The sequence below is a fragment of the Poecilia reticulata genome, linkage group LG2 (genome assembly GCF_000633615.1).
Source record: "Poecilia reticulata strain Guanapo linkage group LG2, Guppy_female_1.0+MT, whole genome shotgun sequence".
NCBI classification, from domain to species: Eukaryota; Metazoa; Chordata; class Actinopteri; order Cyprinodontiformes; family Poeciliidae; genus Poecilia; species Poecilia reticulata.
This window is the reverse complement of record NC_024332.1, coordinates 27,391,997-27,407,633: the sequence shown is the minus strand read 5'-3', so window position 1 is coordinate 27,407,633 and position 15,637 is coordinate 27,391,997. Positions and strand designations below refer to the sequence as shown.

Genomic DNA, 15,637 nt, shown 5'->3' with positions numbered 1-15,637 from the left:
TACCAATCTTACTTGAACAACCATTTACTAAAAACATTTTTAGGACAAGAAAACTTAACTGGTACCACTAGGTGAAATAAACCTGTACCAACAGAAAAACATGCTGAAAAAATTCAAATAGTCGAGCAAATTTTATATAAAAGGTTAACGATTGCAAGTCATGCTTGTGCTGTAAATTTACATTTGGGGTATTTCTTAGGCTTCACCCATTTCAGTTTGTCATTTCCTCTACTCTAAACATTGGCACTTTACTGCACCAAACTAAACCTAATTAATCTTAAAAATCGTTCATCTTTAAACAATCTAAAAAATAAATCGGGGAAGAAAACATGAACGTTTGCAAAACTCTTTAATTCTGTATCGATATACAATTAATGTATTTAAACTGGTTTAGGTAACATCAACTTGAAACAAATCTATCTGTAGTGTTGGCAGTGCTTTGTCACGGATCCTTTAATTTTTTTGAACACCATAGGCAACATAACCAAACACACAGGCTYAGGTGTTTGACAAAAAAATTATGATTCATTCATGTGTCCATATACGTTCTGCTTACAATAATACATTTTTTTTTTTAAAAAAGCACAAAAAGCAAAAACATGACCACTCAGTGGCTTCAAGGCAGATGAATGCTTAAAATTGATCTACATTCTTGTCACTTTAGCATCCGTGGTAAAGAAGCATGGTGCTGTAGAGGGTATGGTCATACATCTGCTCTGCTTTGACAGACTTCTGGTGCTCCACCTGGCTGCCAACACTGCTACTGAGCTCACTGCAGATGTGCTGACCAAGGATCATTCCTGCTGTTGGGCTACTTGAGGAAATATCCCCGCAGTGTCTCTCACCCGCCACTGTAAACAAAAACAGTAATCAAAAAAAAAAAAAAAAAAAAAAGCAAAAAAAAGCAAATACACATTGATTAAACCTGCTTATTATATATGATGCAGGTAAAATCTGGACTGATTTTGTTTTGCACAACTTTAAAATATAGTAGTATTCAGGTACCAGCAGTCAGTTATAAAATTAGACTAGTAAGCGACCCAGTTTCGAAGCACTAAAAAAAAAAACTGTTCTGTAACTTTCTGGATTCCACACAAAATATGATCAATAAGTTGCGAAATACACCCAAGATCCTGACGCCACTCGACAAGCTTTGACCAGACACTTTGGTAAAAGTGGGTCATGTTCACATGAAAAGTGGGTCATGTTCACATGAAAAGTCAGTCCTTGCTTTACATGACTGGATTTATTGATATTTCCCAAAAAAGTTTATTTAAAATCCTGGCAATCCACAAAGTATCGGAAGCAAAGCTGATTAGCATTAGAGAAAATGCATAATATCTCATTTGTTCTTATATTTAAAAGCCATTAAAAAAAAAAAAGATTAAAAAAATACAATGAATGATTTGAAGCATGAAAAAACAAAGGCAAACACCATCATGTTTATAAAAACCATCCACATTTAATGCTTTCACACAGTCAAGTACAAAGCTAAACCTGCTAAGTACAAAGAGCTGCATTTTCAAAATACACTCACCTCYTTCATATAAAAGTATAAACAGAAAACACCACCGACATGGAGAACAGCAACCAATAGTGAAAAAAAAAGCTTTTCATCTATAAAAAGGAGAGAAATAATGGATAGGGTTTTTTTAAAACTGTTGAACAAAAGCTCAGGATGTAAGGCTTTCTGAAAACCAAGCAATCTTCCTGGAGCTGCTTTAACACAACTGTAAAACAGATGACTAAATTTGATAATTACATAAGATATTCTGTGACATAATGACACAAATAAGCCCTGCTTACTGAATAAAAACACTCAACATACAGAATATACAGTATGTAGTATTTAAGCCAGATCAGAAACAACTAGAGGGATCAAGCCCRAATAGCATTTTAAAAGCTACCAACTACWAAAGGCAGGAGGATTATTTATCTTTTAAAGCTACATTCATGTTGGGATATGCTTTGGCTGAAATTATAAAATAGTTTAGGTTACTGTATAATGTCAYGAGGGATTGCTTTACCAATAATACATATGTCTAGCAGTGGCCGAGCAATASATTTATTTAAAACTTGTACTTACAGATTTTGTAAATGGAAATAAATAAAATGTAAATCTGCATTTCCCCCCCAAGCTGTTATGTGAGTAAACACAAGATTTATCCATCTCTTTAAAAGTTAAATTTAAAAGTCAAATTTGTAAATCCAGGAAATTCCCAAAAGTTGACTTGAGAGAAATAAACAAACTCTGAAGGTATCATTTATCTCTTCTTGAGGGGCACAAGTACTTCCATAAAATTGTGCAAAACAAAATCAGACTTWAAATATAAAYCTAATGGATTACATGTGGGTAAACTGGAAAGAAATATAAATTTATAAGATGTACAACTAGAAAAAAAAAAGTTATATTCATCCAAATATCAGTTACATAGGTAATTATGAAACATACCACACACACACTTCTACACATCTTTCAAATTTAAGTCATTCCCTTGTGTGCGAATCACAGAACAGGTAGATCTGATAATACAAACAATTTATATTAGTGGACCAGTACACACACACRCACGCACRCACAGCTCCCTCTACAGGTAGGCATAAGAGTTAGTGCAACGACATGGAGTCTGCATTGACGCCACAGTGATGACCTCCAGCTCTTTAGCAGCAGGGCTCGACTCATCCTGCGGCCCCTGGTTCACACACTGATCCACCGGCCACGGCCCCTGAGGYGGGGCAAACCCATTCAGCCCAAATGCAAAGCTTCCAGGCCCACCTGAGGTTACAGCTGGCGCCATCTCCATGTTCATGCTCTCCATCTGGGGTTCGCCGGGGCCACCTARTGGCCCACTCCCGTTCTGCGGTCCAGCTGCCATAGACAGTCCTGAGAACAGACGGAATAGCTTTTTAGAAATTAAATCTTAACTTGTATTTTTCTGATACCAATTTTAAGAGCTGTTCTTAAGAACTTATGCTTATTGACTTTCTCCCTCTTTTTAGGGACGATTCATTTTTGTGCAGTGCAAAAATTCTGAGCTAATAAAATTCATAAAATAAAATATCACTGCATAATAAAAAAAGTCTCAGCTGGTTTTGATTAAAAACATCAGTTATCTGGTTTTGCAATGTTGTTCACACCATATTTTTGTGATTGTTTATCCAACTGATTTTGGATCTGTGGCACTACATTGAGTTTATAATGCAGCAGTGTCCAAACTTTATCATAATCATTAAATAAAAGCGCTTTTTTGTTCTGATTAAAAAGACAGCTAAATTTAGGGGGGKKTTTCCTGCTAAACTAAAAAAAAATGCTTTTGAGTACAAGTCAAAATGAAAATCATCTTCCATTTTAATGTTTCAGTTTCTGGAAAAAAGAATTCTTCAGTCATCAAAAAATATCATCTACCTGTACTGCAAGACAGATTTGTACCGTTCTTGAATTGTTRTCTGGAGCCACACAAAGTTAATTGGGTCCTGTCGGGCACCGGGCCATACTCTGAACACCATGGTTAATAGAAAACACTTACGCAACGCTTACAAGCCTTTTCATCATATTTATCAAAGAAGAAAACTTAAGAATCTGTCAAATGTTTTTGCAGTAGTGAAAACTTGCTTCCCRAATTATTAGAAATAATTTTTGGGAGAACTGAATTGTAAATTGTTTGGGAATTTCTGCAGATTACATTTTTACCACATCTGCATATAGCCCATAATGCACAGTGGCCTTGGTAATAATACACATTTATATTTATACATTTCTCAAAAGGTAGCCCAAAGCAACAGAAACATTAGTTGAGTGATCTCACCATTGGGTCTGGACTTTTTCAGTGGGTTTGCCTCGATTCCTTCGAAGGACCTCTTCCTGTTGGGCACACCATTCAAGAAGCTGCGTCCCTGGATGGTGGCGTGAGCGTGGCCCCCGTTTTGGGTCACGCCGTTCAAAAAAGCCCCGTTAAGGAACTGCGCCATGTTTTGCTGTAGGTTCTGGGCATTGGCGAGCATTTGAGCGCACTCCTGGAATCCCTGTGCGTGGGCCAGGTCAGCAGCCGTCAGCCCATTGGCATTCCTCATGCTGCACAACGGGAAGAAGGAGTGTCAGAAGCACTCACTGCACGTTTGAGTTACACAAATAAAAACAAAAACACATAAGACAACATGAGACAAGCCCAAGCGCACGCATACATCCCCCGCACGCACACACCGACAGACAGCATTTCAGCAAATACCCACACAGACATTCATAGATGTGGAAAATTAGCCTGTTCTGCTCTTCCCTGTCTCATACTGTTCGTCATCTTCGTGAGAGATGACGACTGATCCTCTTCGGATCAACTGCACTTTACATAGAAGTTCGTTCATTTCCCAGTTTCCACAGAACTAGGGAAACGCATCTGCTGCCAAAGGACATGATTAGGACAACTGGAGACATTTTTTATGCTCAGTTTGTGTCTCCAAAGCGAACGAGGGAACTGAAGACGATGAATACACATCGCGTTCAAAAGGAGAACATTTCTGGAGAAAGGCTTCTTTGCAAGAGATTAAAAAAGTTATCAAGGAACTGAATGAAACTCCATTTTCTTGTTTCCGACGATGATTACGATGATGCTCAAGAGGCTTGGCATCCAAATTCCTTTGAAGCGTTCCCAACAAGAAAAGCTGTGAAAGCGAAGGATTCTTCAAAGACGATCAAGACTGGGAAATGTCTACACGTCATTCATAAGGATCATTTCCTTCGACAAATCTCTCCACCGGAGGGAGGAAGGGAATAAAACAAGATAAAAGTTCAATCGTCAAGCATGAAGGATTCTGACATCTTCTCTCCGGCTGAGGAAGTCTAATTTAAAACCTCTCTTAAGACAAGAGAACAAGGGAACAGCAAGAGTCATACCTGTACATTCATAATTTAAATTACAGTCTGTAAGCAGTTGTGTTAATCATGTCCAGCTGCAGCAGAAATAAAGGAATTTTCTGAGTGCAATAATGAATGGACAAACAGTGCTGTGCCAGAAATTTCCTCCAATTTTTAGACGAAAGGTTTGTGCCTCTGAAGTATGGAAGCAATGTAAAAACTAAAACTAAAATCTAAGGCATAATTTGTGTCCTTTTGTAGGGAGCACTTTAGAAAAACAATTATTTTATTCACCTGTTAGGATGGACAGCTATAAAAATTGTAAACAACTCATGTGCATCTATTCTAAATAAAGTTACTGTTAGTTTACTTTCAGCTTAATAATTGGGATTTCTTTGCTCTGTTTGAGAAAATAAAACTATAGCGCACCTGTTCTGTGCCTACACATCATAAAGCCGGTTCTCTGAGCAAATAAATGGCTCAGAGTTAAAAAAATCTGAACTATATCTACCTCTATTCCATTATTATTATTTAAAATGTAAATGCACTACAGGAAAACATTACAAACAACGCTAGTGACGTGTAACCTGTGTAAGTTAACAATATTTACATTGGCTTCCACACGTAGCAGAATTTAAAGCACAGTTACTGTTTCGTCATTCATTTCTGATTAGAAATAACTCATTCTCTGCATTCTTATCTAAACAGTAGTGCAAAATGAAACAGTTCAAAAGCTAGTGCACATGATAAAACATTTTGTAATGAATTCAAGATTTAACAAAAGAAAAAGAAGAAAGAAAAAAAAAATCACAAAAACTTGCTGCACATTACCCGTCCCCATTTAAAATTAACGCTTCCGAGACAAGATGGGATTTATCCAAGAAATACTCGTGTAGATGGACCGGTCTCACACCAGGAATACAAACRCTCCACTGACATCCACTACTGCTTGAAGCCATGTGCAGTTAAATTTAACTATAAACATAAGTGGCATTGTCTTTTAAAATGGCCACTCCTTTCTTTGAAAAATGTATTTGTCAGTACAAGTGAAACATCTCAGTAGGGATTTCTGTTCTGGTAAATTAGGGAACCAGCTTTTAAGCTTGTAGCGCTCATTATAAATTCAGTCTAAAATCAGGTTGTCATCAGCATATGAAGAATTCCTATTTAATACACTGTAATAAATACAAAATAATTGCTACAATGTTTTAAAATATGCAACCCAAAGAGTATCTGAAAAGCTTTAAGTATTTACATTTTACAGAAATGAGAAAAATGTACGTCAGGAATTTCTAGTATAAGGAATTTCATATTCTTTTCCATATTAGCCGCTGCAGTTTTATGCCCAACATTACTTTGTTGTTAAGTTTTATGTCAAGCATTAACTTGATCTTGTACATCTTTAAAACTAAATTTAAGTTCAACCTTTTGGTTTAAATTGGTATTCCTTTAGTGAGACCTCACATCTACAGAAAACACTGATAGAACAAGGTGGATATCAATAATCATCCAGATTTGAGTTAGATTATATAAAAAAAAAGAAAAAAGGAAGCGTTAATTCTTTGTAAATGCCTGGTATGCTTTGCTTTTCAGTCCTAAGCACACAGTATGCATCTTCGCTAACTATTGTCTAACCTCCCAGAGGTAGCCTACGGTCATGCTACATCTTGACATGGGACTCACGTGATTTAAACCTGTCCATATAAAGGACTCTTATGGTTAGTTCAAAAACAAATTATAAAAATCAAAAACAAAAACAAAAACTGTCTAAGTACAGGAACAATCATGGATAAATAAGCAAAGCATGCAGGTCTAAAAAAACAAAAACAAAAAAAACAACTTTAGTTTTGATTCATTAAAAAAACCTAGCATTAAAACCAATCACCGCAAGAAATACCTCAACAGTTTGCCAGTGTGTAGATAGGAAGCGATAGTGAGAACACTCAATGCCACAACAGTGCGGCTATCCCAGGGAACGGGGCAGACTCAGCAGTGTCTATTCTCCCCCTTTCAAGGATTACTTGAAAAAACCAAGTCATTTCCAATTCAATGGCTGCAAAACATTAAGATGTATGGTTCCGTTTTTGTTAACATTATAGCAAACGTTTTTCTTCTGTAACTTATTGTCACTTTCATAAAGGAAAAGGTGACAAAGATTAGATGTCAAAACAGACTATGATATTATATAGGGTTAATACTGTGACAGACAAAAGAAAACATTTCTGTGTATAAAGGAAGACATCTGGTACAGTGAAATGACAGTGAATAACCATAGCAACAGGATGATGTTAGCATTAAACAGGTCAGTACATGATGCTCATCTCGCTCAGCTGCTCTAAACTCGGCACTGGCAGCCTCTCAGCACTGTCCTGCCTGCAGCTAGCTCACTACTGAACCAACCCTAATACTCTGAGGCTCATGACAAATGCAAACTATGACTGATCACTTTCTAAACCGTTTTTAATCCAATCCGAGTCACGAGTTCTGGCAGTGACACAAATGTGGTTTTGCAATCTAAATTTTTCTGACGAGATTGCACGTTGTTTCCAACATAACAAGTGGAGTGATCCAACAAATATAGTCATTTTCAAGAGCTTTATTGAATTTTAGCAAAATCTTTAGCTGGAAAGCTGAGAAAGAGTCCAGCTGAAATCACTTCAAGTTTTATAACAAAAAACAGCAACAAGTTTTGCATCGTCTTGCTTAAGTTGTGGTTCCCTCCAACGAAAACGATGCCGCTGTCATGCCACCATTTTCTAAAACTTGAAAAACTTTGAGGTAAGAGGTTCAGCTTGAACACCACCAGATGGGAATGAATGGATCCACACACAAAGGGAAGGGCTTCAGGTGGAAGTTTTTTTTTGACAAAGAGAACAAAGACATCCATGACAATCAGGAGGTACAAGGGTGGACATAAGAAGATTGGTGAAAAGCCATTTCTTATGATGAATTGTTAATGTAGCCTTAATTTATAGAGGCAAAATCTGCCTGATGTGCCTGGAAACTAACATGGTATCCTTCTTGTGGTTTGGAAGAGCTTGAAACTATTTGACCCAAGAAGAAAAGGTGAAGGGCTGCCAGGAGTTCTGTCTCTGTCATGACAACACTGAAGTATCTTGGTACGATCTAAATCTGGGGCTGGCTCAGTCACGTTTCTGCCCAGCAACACAGCAGAATAAAGTGTGGGATCAAGTGTAACTTCTTTCATCGGTTCGGGAACAAAGTTAGTCATGGTCGTTTCGTTTGTCAGCATGATGGTAATGATTAAAGTGGTTCAAAGATCATGAGGCTGAATTGTTGGACCTAAGGCTAGAAAACCTCAAAGCGTCTCAACTATGTTGAGAACCTCTGGGTAACTCAAGGTGAGCAGAGAAGCAAGAGTGAAAAACTCTGATGTTCTTCAAGCTCTTAGGAGTAGATCTGTCCAAGGGAAGTCCAGGAATTATGAAAACAACTCTGATTTACCAACATATGGCATGATTATTGGTATTCTAATAGTCAAGATGCAAAACAACATTTGTTTCACTGCCAAAATTGTGCAAGACTGTAGGGATTTTACTGATATTACAATAGTTAACAAAGTTGTTCTTGTCTTATGGATTCCTATTTTTAATTATTTATTGTGCTATAATACAAGTTATGTGATATAAATTTACAAAATAAGTCTACAGATTTTTTAAGCATCACAAAGCTTCTAAAGTACTTAAAATAAAAGCAGATTATGTAGTAAGAACATACTTCCCGTTTAATTTCTTTGTAAAGGCTTTATCTTCGCAGCAGTGCCTCCTACAGTTCAATGTTGAGATGAATGACTTATCTGCTTTTCAGTGTGCAAACTACTTAAATTATAGCATAATTAAGTATCTTTTTTATTATTATTACATTTCAAAAACAAAAGGATTTGGTGAAGTTAAAGATGCTTGCGTAGAACTTTGTCCAATAAATGCAGAATGTGTGAAGATAAAATCTTAATTATATACAACTCTTACTTCTTCTAAGAAGCTTATTATAAAGCTTGCTAAGTCCAAAGTCAAATCTCTGTCARGAAAATATTGCAGGAAACTAAATTTGTAGATATTTTAACAATAAAGATATGTTAGGTTTATTAAAGGATTCTTTAGAAATCATACTGATCATATTTTTGTTGTGGGTCTTTCAGTTTTACTATAGGAAAKGTTTTATTAAAATATATTACATTTATATTCTTAACCATAAAATCAGAGCCCTTAGAGCAGCTCCGCATCACCCATTAGGTGCCATTTGAAAAAAAATCCTCACTACTCAATTTATATTGGAGGAATCTTACAAATTTTAACAATAAAAATAAAATAAAAATCTAATCAATTTAATTCTTTTTTTATTTTATTTTCTTTTTCCTCCAACATCAAAAGGCTGAGTTTGTGAACACTCTTTACCAAGTATTCAAGGCATACACTGAATCTTTTATTGATAAAAAGGTGAATTATTTCTTTTTGTGAATTCACAAGTCAGATGGTTGGTTGCAGGCTTTGAAGATTAATAAGTGCATGAAGAAAAAAATCTTGAGACCAAAGGTTGTTTACTCAGGAATCCAGAACAATATCAAGTGCTGCAATAAAACTGAGTCAAGAAGTCCTGCACAAGGACAACGATGAAAACAACAGCCTGCGTTTCAGTGGTTTTGAACTCCTCTCTGACGGGAGCCTCAGAATGGTGCATGTAAGATATGTATTTGTGTGATGCAATAAATTGATTATTTTAATAAATTGCTGTTGTGGGTCCAACTAATTGACGGTTTTCTGGTGTTAAACCAAAACAAAAGCTATGGACGAGTTCCTTGAATAAAGTGGAAAGTATTTGCTGACTGATAAATATTTAAATACGTTTTATCATAGAAGTTTATGCAGAGAATCAATAAAAGACTYGAAATAAAGAATTTCTCAAAATGTTCATCTTGGCATAAAAATGTATTGGTTTACAAAAAACTGTTCTAACTAAATAATGTTTAATAATATTCTGAGATCTTTCTAGCTCTCAAACAGAAATTGTTTTTTGAGGATATTACCTAAACAGACCCATCTTAGACATTTAATGTCTGATTTTTGACAGAATTACATTAAATAAAGTTACTGAGTGTCTCCAATATTTAAATCTACTTAAATCTCATTTAAGAAAAATTATTTGTCATGAGCCTCAATCCCACCTTGTGTGCTGTAATGTTCCTCCCAGTTTTCCCTCCACTATAATCTTCAATCATAAATAAAAATAAAAATAAAAACAGAAGACAGACTTCATAAAAGACTGAACTAAATATCTGTGATCTGCAGGGGAAAAAAGAATAACATTTTAATCATAAATAAAACTCATCAACTGATGACCAAATGCACACAACACTAGACTGAAAACATTTGAACGAATGCACATTTACCGACTAAAATAATCTAAGCAACCAGGCGGGTTTAGAGTAACTGGTACATGAAAATTAAGCATTGGAGAAAAAGGTAAATGTCAATTAATTTGGACATATTTTAATGTAAATACATGTATTATATTGTAGGTTTCAAAAGCTTTAAAATAAAAATAAAAAAATCTGTATGTCTACAACCTTTTAACAAGAAATGTTGTCATAACTTATGTCTTATCTGTACTCGAGAAAAGAAGGAACAAAAGACTCAACATGATCAAATTATATTGATGTTAAATATTATTTTTGGCCTCTTTGCAGTACATCTCCAACAACAGCCAATTCTCTTCTCTACAGTGTTTTCCTATATTTGACACATTATTAAAAGAAGCTCAGCAATATTAGACCTCTAAAGGTGCATAAGCAGAAACGTTCCCTCTGTAAACCCCCTGGTAGCTTCAAGTTTTTATACTGTAATGTCTCTTCAAAGCAAAAAAGCAGAACATTTGTTGCAGAAGATGAAAGTGCAGGTAAAAAAAACACACTTCAGATTAGATGAGGAAATAAATAGGATGCATCCACCAAAAGAACAGAGCATAGATGAAAATATTATTTAATGTTACCCATTATGTTCTTAAAGGAATGCAGACAGACTTGCTACTAAAGCTAAAACGTTTATTAAAACCTGGCTGAGTGACAAGAAACATTTTCTTTGCAGCATTTCAAGAAATTAAAATACTGTAAACCTGTTTTTTTTAAACCACCTTTACGTAAAGAGAAAAAAACTTTTATTGTAAAATTATTTAATTGCTTGCCTGCAGGTAGAAATAAATAAAAAAACTAGGTGTACCTTTTTCTTCATTCTTCGGCTACATCAATCACTAAATGTTTCCAGTGAATGGAACCGTCTTGGCACGAGGTGTGGTTTTGATGACGACAATCAGCGTTATCTATATTTTCTTTTTCCTTTCAACACATAACAATGACAGTCTTTGTGTTTCTAAGCACTTGAAGGAATTTAACCGGCGGCTCAATTAGTTTCATCTCTCTGCAATTTCATCTTGTGCAACAAAAAGCCTGCAACGTTTTTAGAAATTAGGAGTAAAGCTGCTTAAAAGAAAAGAATGTGCATTTGGTCATCCAGTCAAAGTTGTGTATGTAAGACACTAGAAAAACAATGTTAAATAAAACCACACTCTAATTTAACAAATGTCATGCAACATAATCTAAGAGATAATCAACAGTTTATCAACCTTTACATTAAGTTGTCCTTTTCTTTGTGCAATGGCTGCGCTGAAATTATAAATCCTTCGTTAAGATCAAAGGTGCAGGTGAAACTTAATATTCTACTTTTACTTGGATTTATTTCTCAGAATTCAGAAGATGCTTTTTTCTTCCTTTAAGCATACTAAAAATGCAACTTTTAAACTTTACTGATTATMTTAATCTATGTTAGTTAGTATTAATATTACACAAAGGACAACTTAATGCTAATTGTTATAAACAACAATTTTAAGGAATAACAAAATACATCACATTTCCAAGGGAGCAACATCAGCTCTGTGTTAATGAGCAACAAATCTCGTGATCAATCTAGAGATGATAAAGATTAAATATCTCAGACTGAAGCAACATTTCAACTCTTCATCAAATGTAAAGATGTGCCGTTTACTACTGTGTAATAAATCTTCAGCACACTTTAGGAAGACCTTCWCTTCAGTCCAATTTCAGTATCTGCTACTGAACTGAACTCACTGTAGCAGATCAAAGTGGTATTTTAGATCTTACAAAATGTATTTCTTTTTACAAAAAAAAAAAAAAGATATTACTCAGTGTGTTACACATTCAATGTCAAATAGATTTAACATCAAAAGTTTAAATGGAGATTCTCAYTTTCAGCCAAGTGCTGCATTTCACTAACAAATGCAATTTGTTGGCAAAACCTTTATTCAAATCTGTAGATTCTTTCATTTATCCAGCTGCGCTCATATCTTAAGAACTAATGCAAAAATGTAAGCTTCCAAATGTTGCCGTCTTGAATTTAAATGTAATGGTGGTCCCTTGTAAAGGTGCAACTGAAATGTTGGATATTAAAAGAGGAAAAGAAATGTGGACGAGACTGATGTCAGGACTTACTCAGCTTTCGCTCCCTGAATCAAGAGAGCATTGATGCAATCCAGACTGCCCGCTCGAGCAGCCTTGTGGATGGGCGTCTCGCCCACATAGTCCTAAAAAATGACAAGAGAAGCTCCATTAGAAGAGATCAGATCCTGGACAATTCAGAAGGTTTAAAAAGTGACTTTAAATGTATTTTTAAAGGCTAAAAAAGTGRATTTTGGACTCAATATTAGATGATTACTCGTTTTGAAAGCTACAGAGGCTAGAATGATAAGTATATTGAGCAACAAACTGAAGYTTCACTACCTGAGCATAAGGTAGTGAAAATTACCCAGATAACGCCAGCAGGTTATGGTTCCAGTATTACAGATTATTTGGGTCTGATGTGGCAGTTCCAATCTATTTGTTTACTCCTAAATACTGCGACACATTTAAAGTCACTTTTATTATATCAATTTAATAATCAAAAAACTGGCCATGAAAGAAAAATTTGTGGAAGGTTTCTTGACAGAGGTAGTAGTTTGATTTCAAAATTGAACAACCTAAAAGATTAAGCCCTTCTTCAGCAYATGTCCCTTCCTTTAATTTTTTTATTTAATTAAAAAAAGTAGATCAACAACATTAGTGGTGGGAATCTCTAGGCACATTGATTATGATTCAGAAGGCTAGCACGTGACTATGAATTGATTATRTAGCAATCAAAAGATTTTCTTTCAGTGTTACACATCGTGAACATGGCATGGATCTTGTCCCGACGGTTTACTTTGTTCTTTGCATGTAATATTCACCACAACGTGTCTGGTAGCCACAATGACACACTTCGGCGGGATTTTCCCGCCTTCTGCATTTCTCAAATTAGGACATAAAAAAAAAAAAAAAAAAAAAAAACATGATAGTGATTTTTAGAACATGTATTTCTTACCGACTCCAACGACGAACTGAGGAAAGTTTGACTAATTGGTAGGTGGATCTCTACCTGTACATGCTTTCTGGAATCCTCTTTCTACACATCTGAGACCATGCTCCAAAAATTATAACGGTGCGTGACTCGACAGAGCTGCGTCTGAACTTTTCACCCAGACATCAACACCGCCCACACACATTTACAGTTACATTTGTCAGCCTGCGAATGGAGGAAGGGAAACAGACTCTTTCAGAGGGTTTGCCACTAACCACAAAGCAATGTAGGCCACACTCTTGATACTTTTCCATTCTGCTTCCCAGCAGCAGTCAGCTGAAACAAACACCTTAAATCCAAACCTCAAACTCTCAGAAGGTCGATTCGACAAAAATGCAGAGGACTTTCAAGGGCTAAAGAGATCAGCGGGCTTCACGATGACGACAATATGTTATGTCATTGTGACCTACTAATCCAATCTCTTCTCGGCAGAGCGGCAGAGCATAAAATGTAGCCYGAGTGCATAAAAATCCCACAGAGAGCAGAGGAACAAAGCAAAACGCAAAAGTGCCTGACGGGAATTTGTGTTGCAGAAAATGTGACAAACACTCATTCATGTCAATATAGGTCAAGTCTGGAGTAAGTAGAAATACGTCCAAGGCAATGATCCCCGAGATGGGATTATCCTCTCTGATGGGATCATCTAAGATCTGCTCTGCTCTTTTCATTCACTCCATTTCTCCTATTGGCCATTCTCTGCAGTTACTTTGCAGCACAAATGTTCAGGAAATGAGAGCTGGAAATTTGCACTGAACAAACCGCAAATGTATTTATTCATGTTGTGTGATGTGTGCGCATCTGGCGTCATACCTGTCTGTTAATATCTGCACCAGCTTGAAGTAGCCATAGCAAACACTCAGGGTGGCCCCCGAAGGCAGCGATGTGAGTGGGCGTCTGTGCAAACCTGGAGGTGACGGAGTTCACSCCGCARCCCACTTGAACCAGACGCATCACGCACTCCAGCTGTGCATTGAAAAGAAGGTTAGATTGCAAGGAGAAACCTATGCACTGCTTTGTAAGACACTGGGCAGGTGTGGACAAGTGTGATACAGTCTGTAGAGCCTAGATGGATTTGGGCATGCAGCCTGGCCCCGGTATTTCTTTAGTACGACTCTTGTAAATGCAAATCTGAGCACAGATTCATGACTAAATGTACAGGAATTAGCGACATGTAGCCTTAAAAGATGCTTTCATGTGTTGTGTATGTTCAAATTAATCCTTTCTTCTACATAAATAAGATGGAAAGTGCTTCAWAATGCGGATAATGTTAAGTAAAAGTTAGTCATTGTCGGTCATGTTAGCTAACTGTAACGTTTTCCCACAATTTTACAATACGTCGTTTAACGAGCAGCTGTTTAGTTTTTCCCGCTCAGTCTCCGTTTATTTACCATTACTAAGCACAAAACGGAGACAAAATGTAAAACATTTCAGAAAAAAAATCAGCTGGAAAAACATTAGCTAATGAGCACTATTGGTTTTTCTTGCTCCGATTAACGATGGCTTCGTTCAATTCAACCAGGAAATGGCCGAGAAATGTGAGCTTCAAGTCACGGAGCTCAAACAACCAGTCAGATTTTCCATTTATAGACAACTACTCAATTAAATCGGGGTTTTTTGTCTTTTTTTTTTGCTAGTTCTACCTTTCCGAAGTGAGCGGCCCAGTGTATGGGCGTCCAGCCATAGAAAGTGTCCTCAACCGTAAGGTCAGCTGGGTTTGAGGTGCACTGAAGGAGCGAGCACAAGGCACCGACGTCTCCATCTCTGCAAGCCCGGTGGAGAGGGAAGCGGCTGTTCAGCACCTCCTCGCTCGAGAATCCAGACTCCACTCCCAGAGACATGGTAACAAAACGGGGATAAAAAAAAATAGTGACTGACAGTAGCCAGCTACTTCAGAGAAAACGGGGAAATTTCTAGTTATTGTCTAATTGTGTGAGCTGCCGGGGTGCCTGTCTGAGCACACGCGCCACCCTGACTACTGAGTGTTTCTGCCTGACAACACAAAGAGCGCAGCACCCGCCGGAGTGAAACTTGAGAAGCCCTGAGAGAGCTGCGAACTCTGGACTGGATTTCTGGACTGGATTTCTCCTCACAGGCTTCCTCTTCCACTGGAACGGCTTAGATCTTGTGTGCTTGGCGCTCTGGGCTTCCTTCCTTGAGTATAAATGTAAATTTTAATATTTCCACCACTCCAGGGCGCGGCATTAAAGCAACTGGGAAAATAAAATCCACTTATCGTAAGTGGATGTCTTTTTATTGTGTGTAATTGTTGTTCGTGTTTTCCAWCTTGAGATTGTCTTTTTATATGGAATATTTATATCTTCTGGRAYAC

The 15,637-nt window shown here is 36.7% G+C and overlaps 1 protein-coding gene across 1 annotated transcript; it reads right to left on the bottom strand.

The window, feature by feature from the left end:
• Positions 1 to 332: 332 nt before the first annotated feature.
• Positions 333 to 15,301, bottom strand: ankrd10b (ankyrin repeat domain 10b). The gene is made up of 6 exons (XM_008401647.2): positions 14,949 to 15,301; positions 14,119 to 14,271; positions 12,369 to 12,460; positions 3,807 to 4,072; positions 2,777 to 2,884; positions 333 to 851 (listed from the first exon to the last, which is right to left on the bottom strand). Exons 1-6 carry the CDS (start codon positions 15,144 to 15,146, stop codon positions 661 to 663), a joined length of 1,008 nt encoding a protein of 335 aa, XP_008399869.1. The 5' UTR covers positions 15,147 to 15,301; the 3' UTR covers positions 333 to 660.
• Between the last annotated feature and the right edge of the window lie 336 nt (positions 15,302 to 15,637).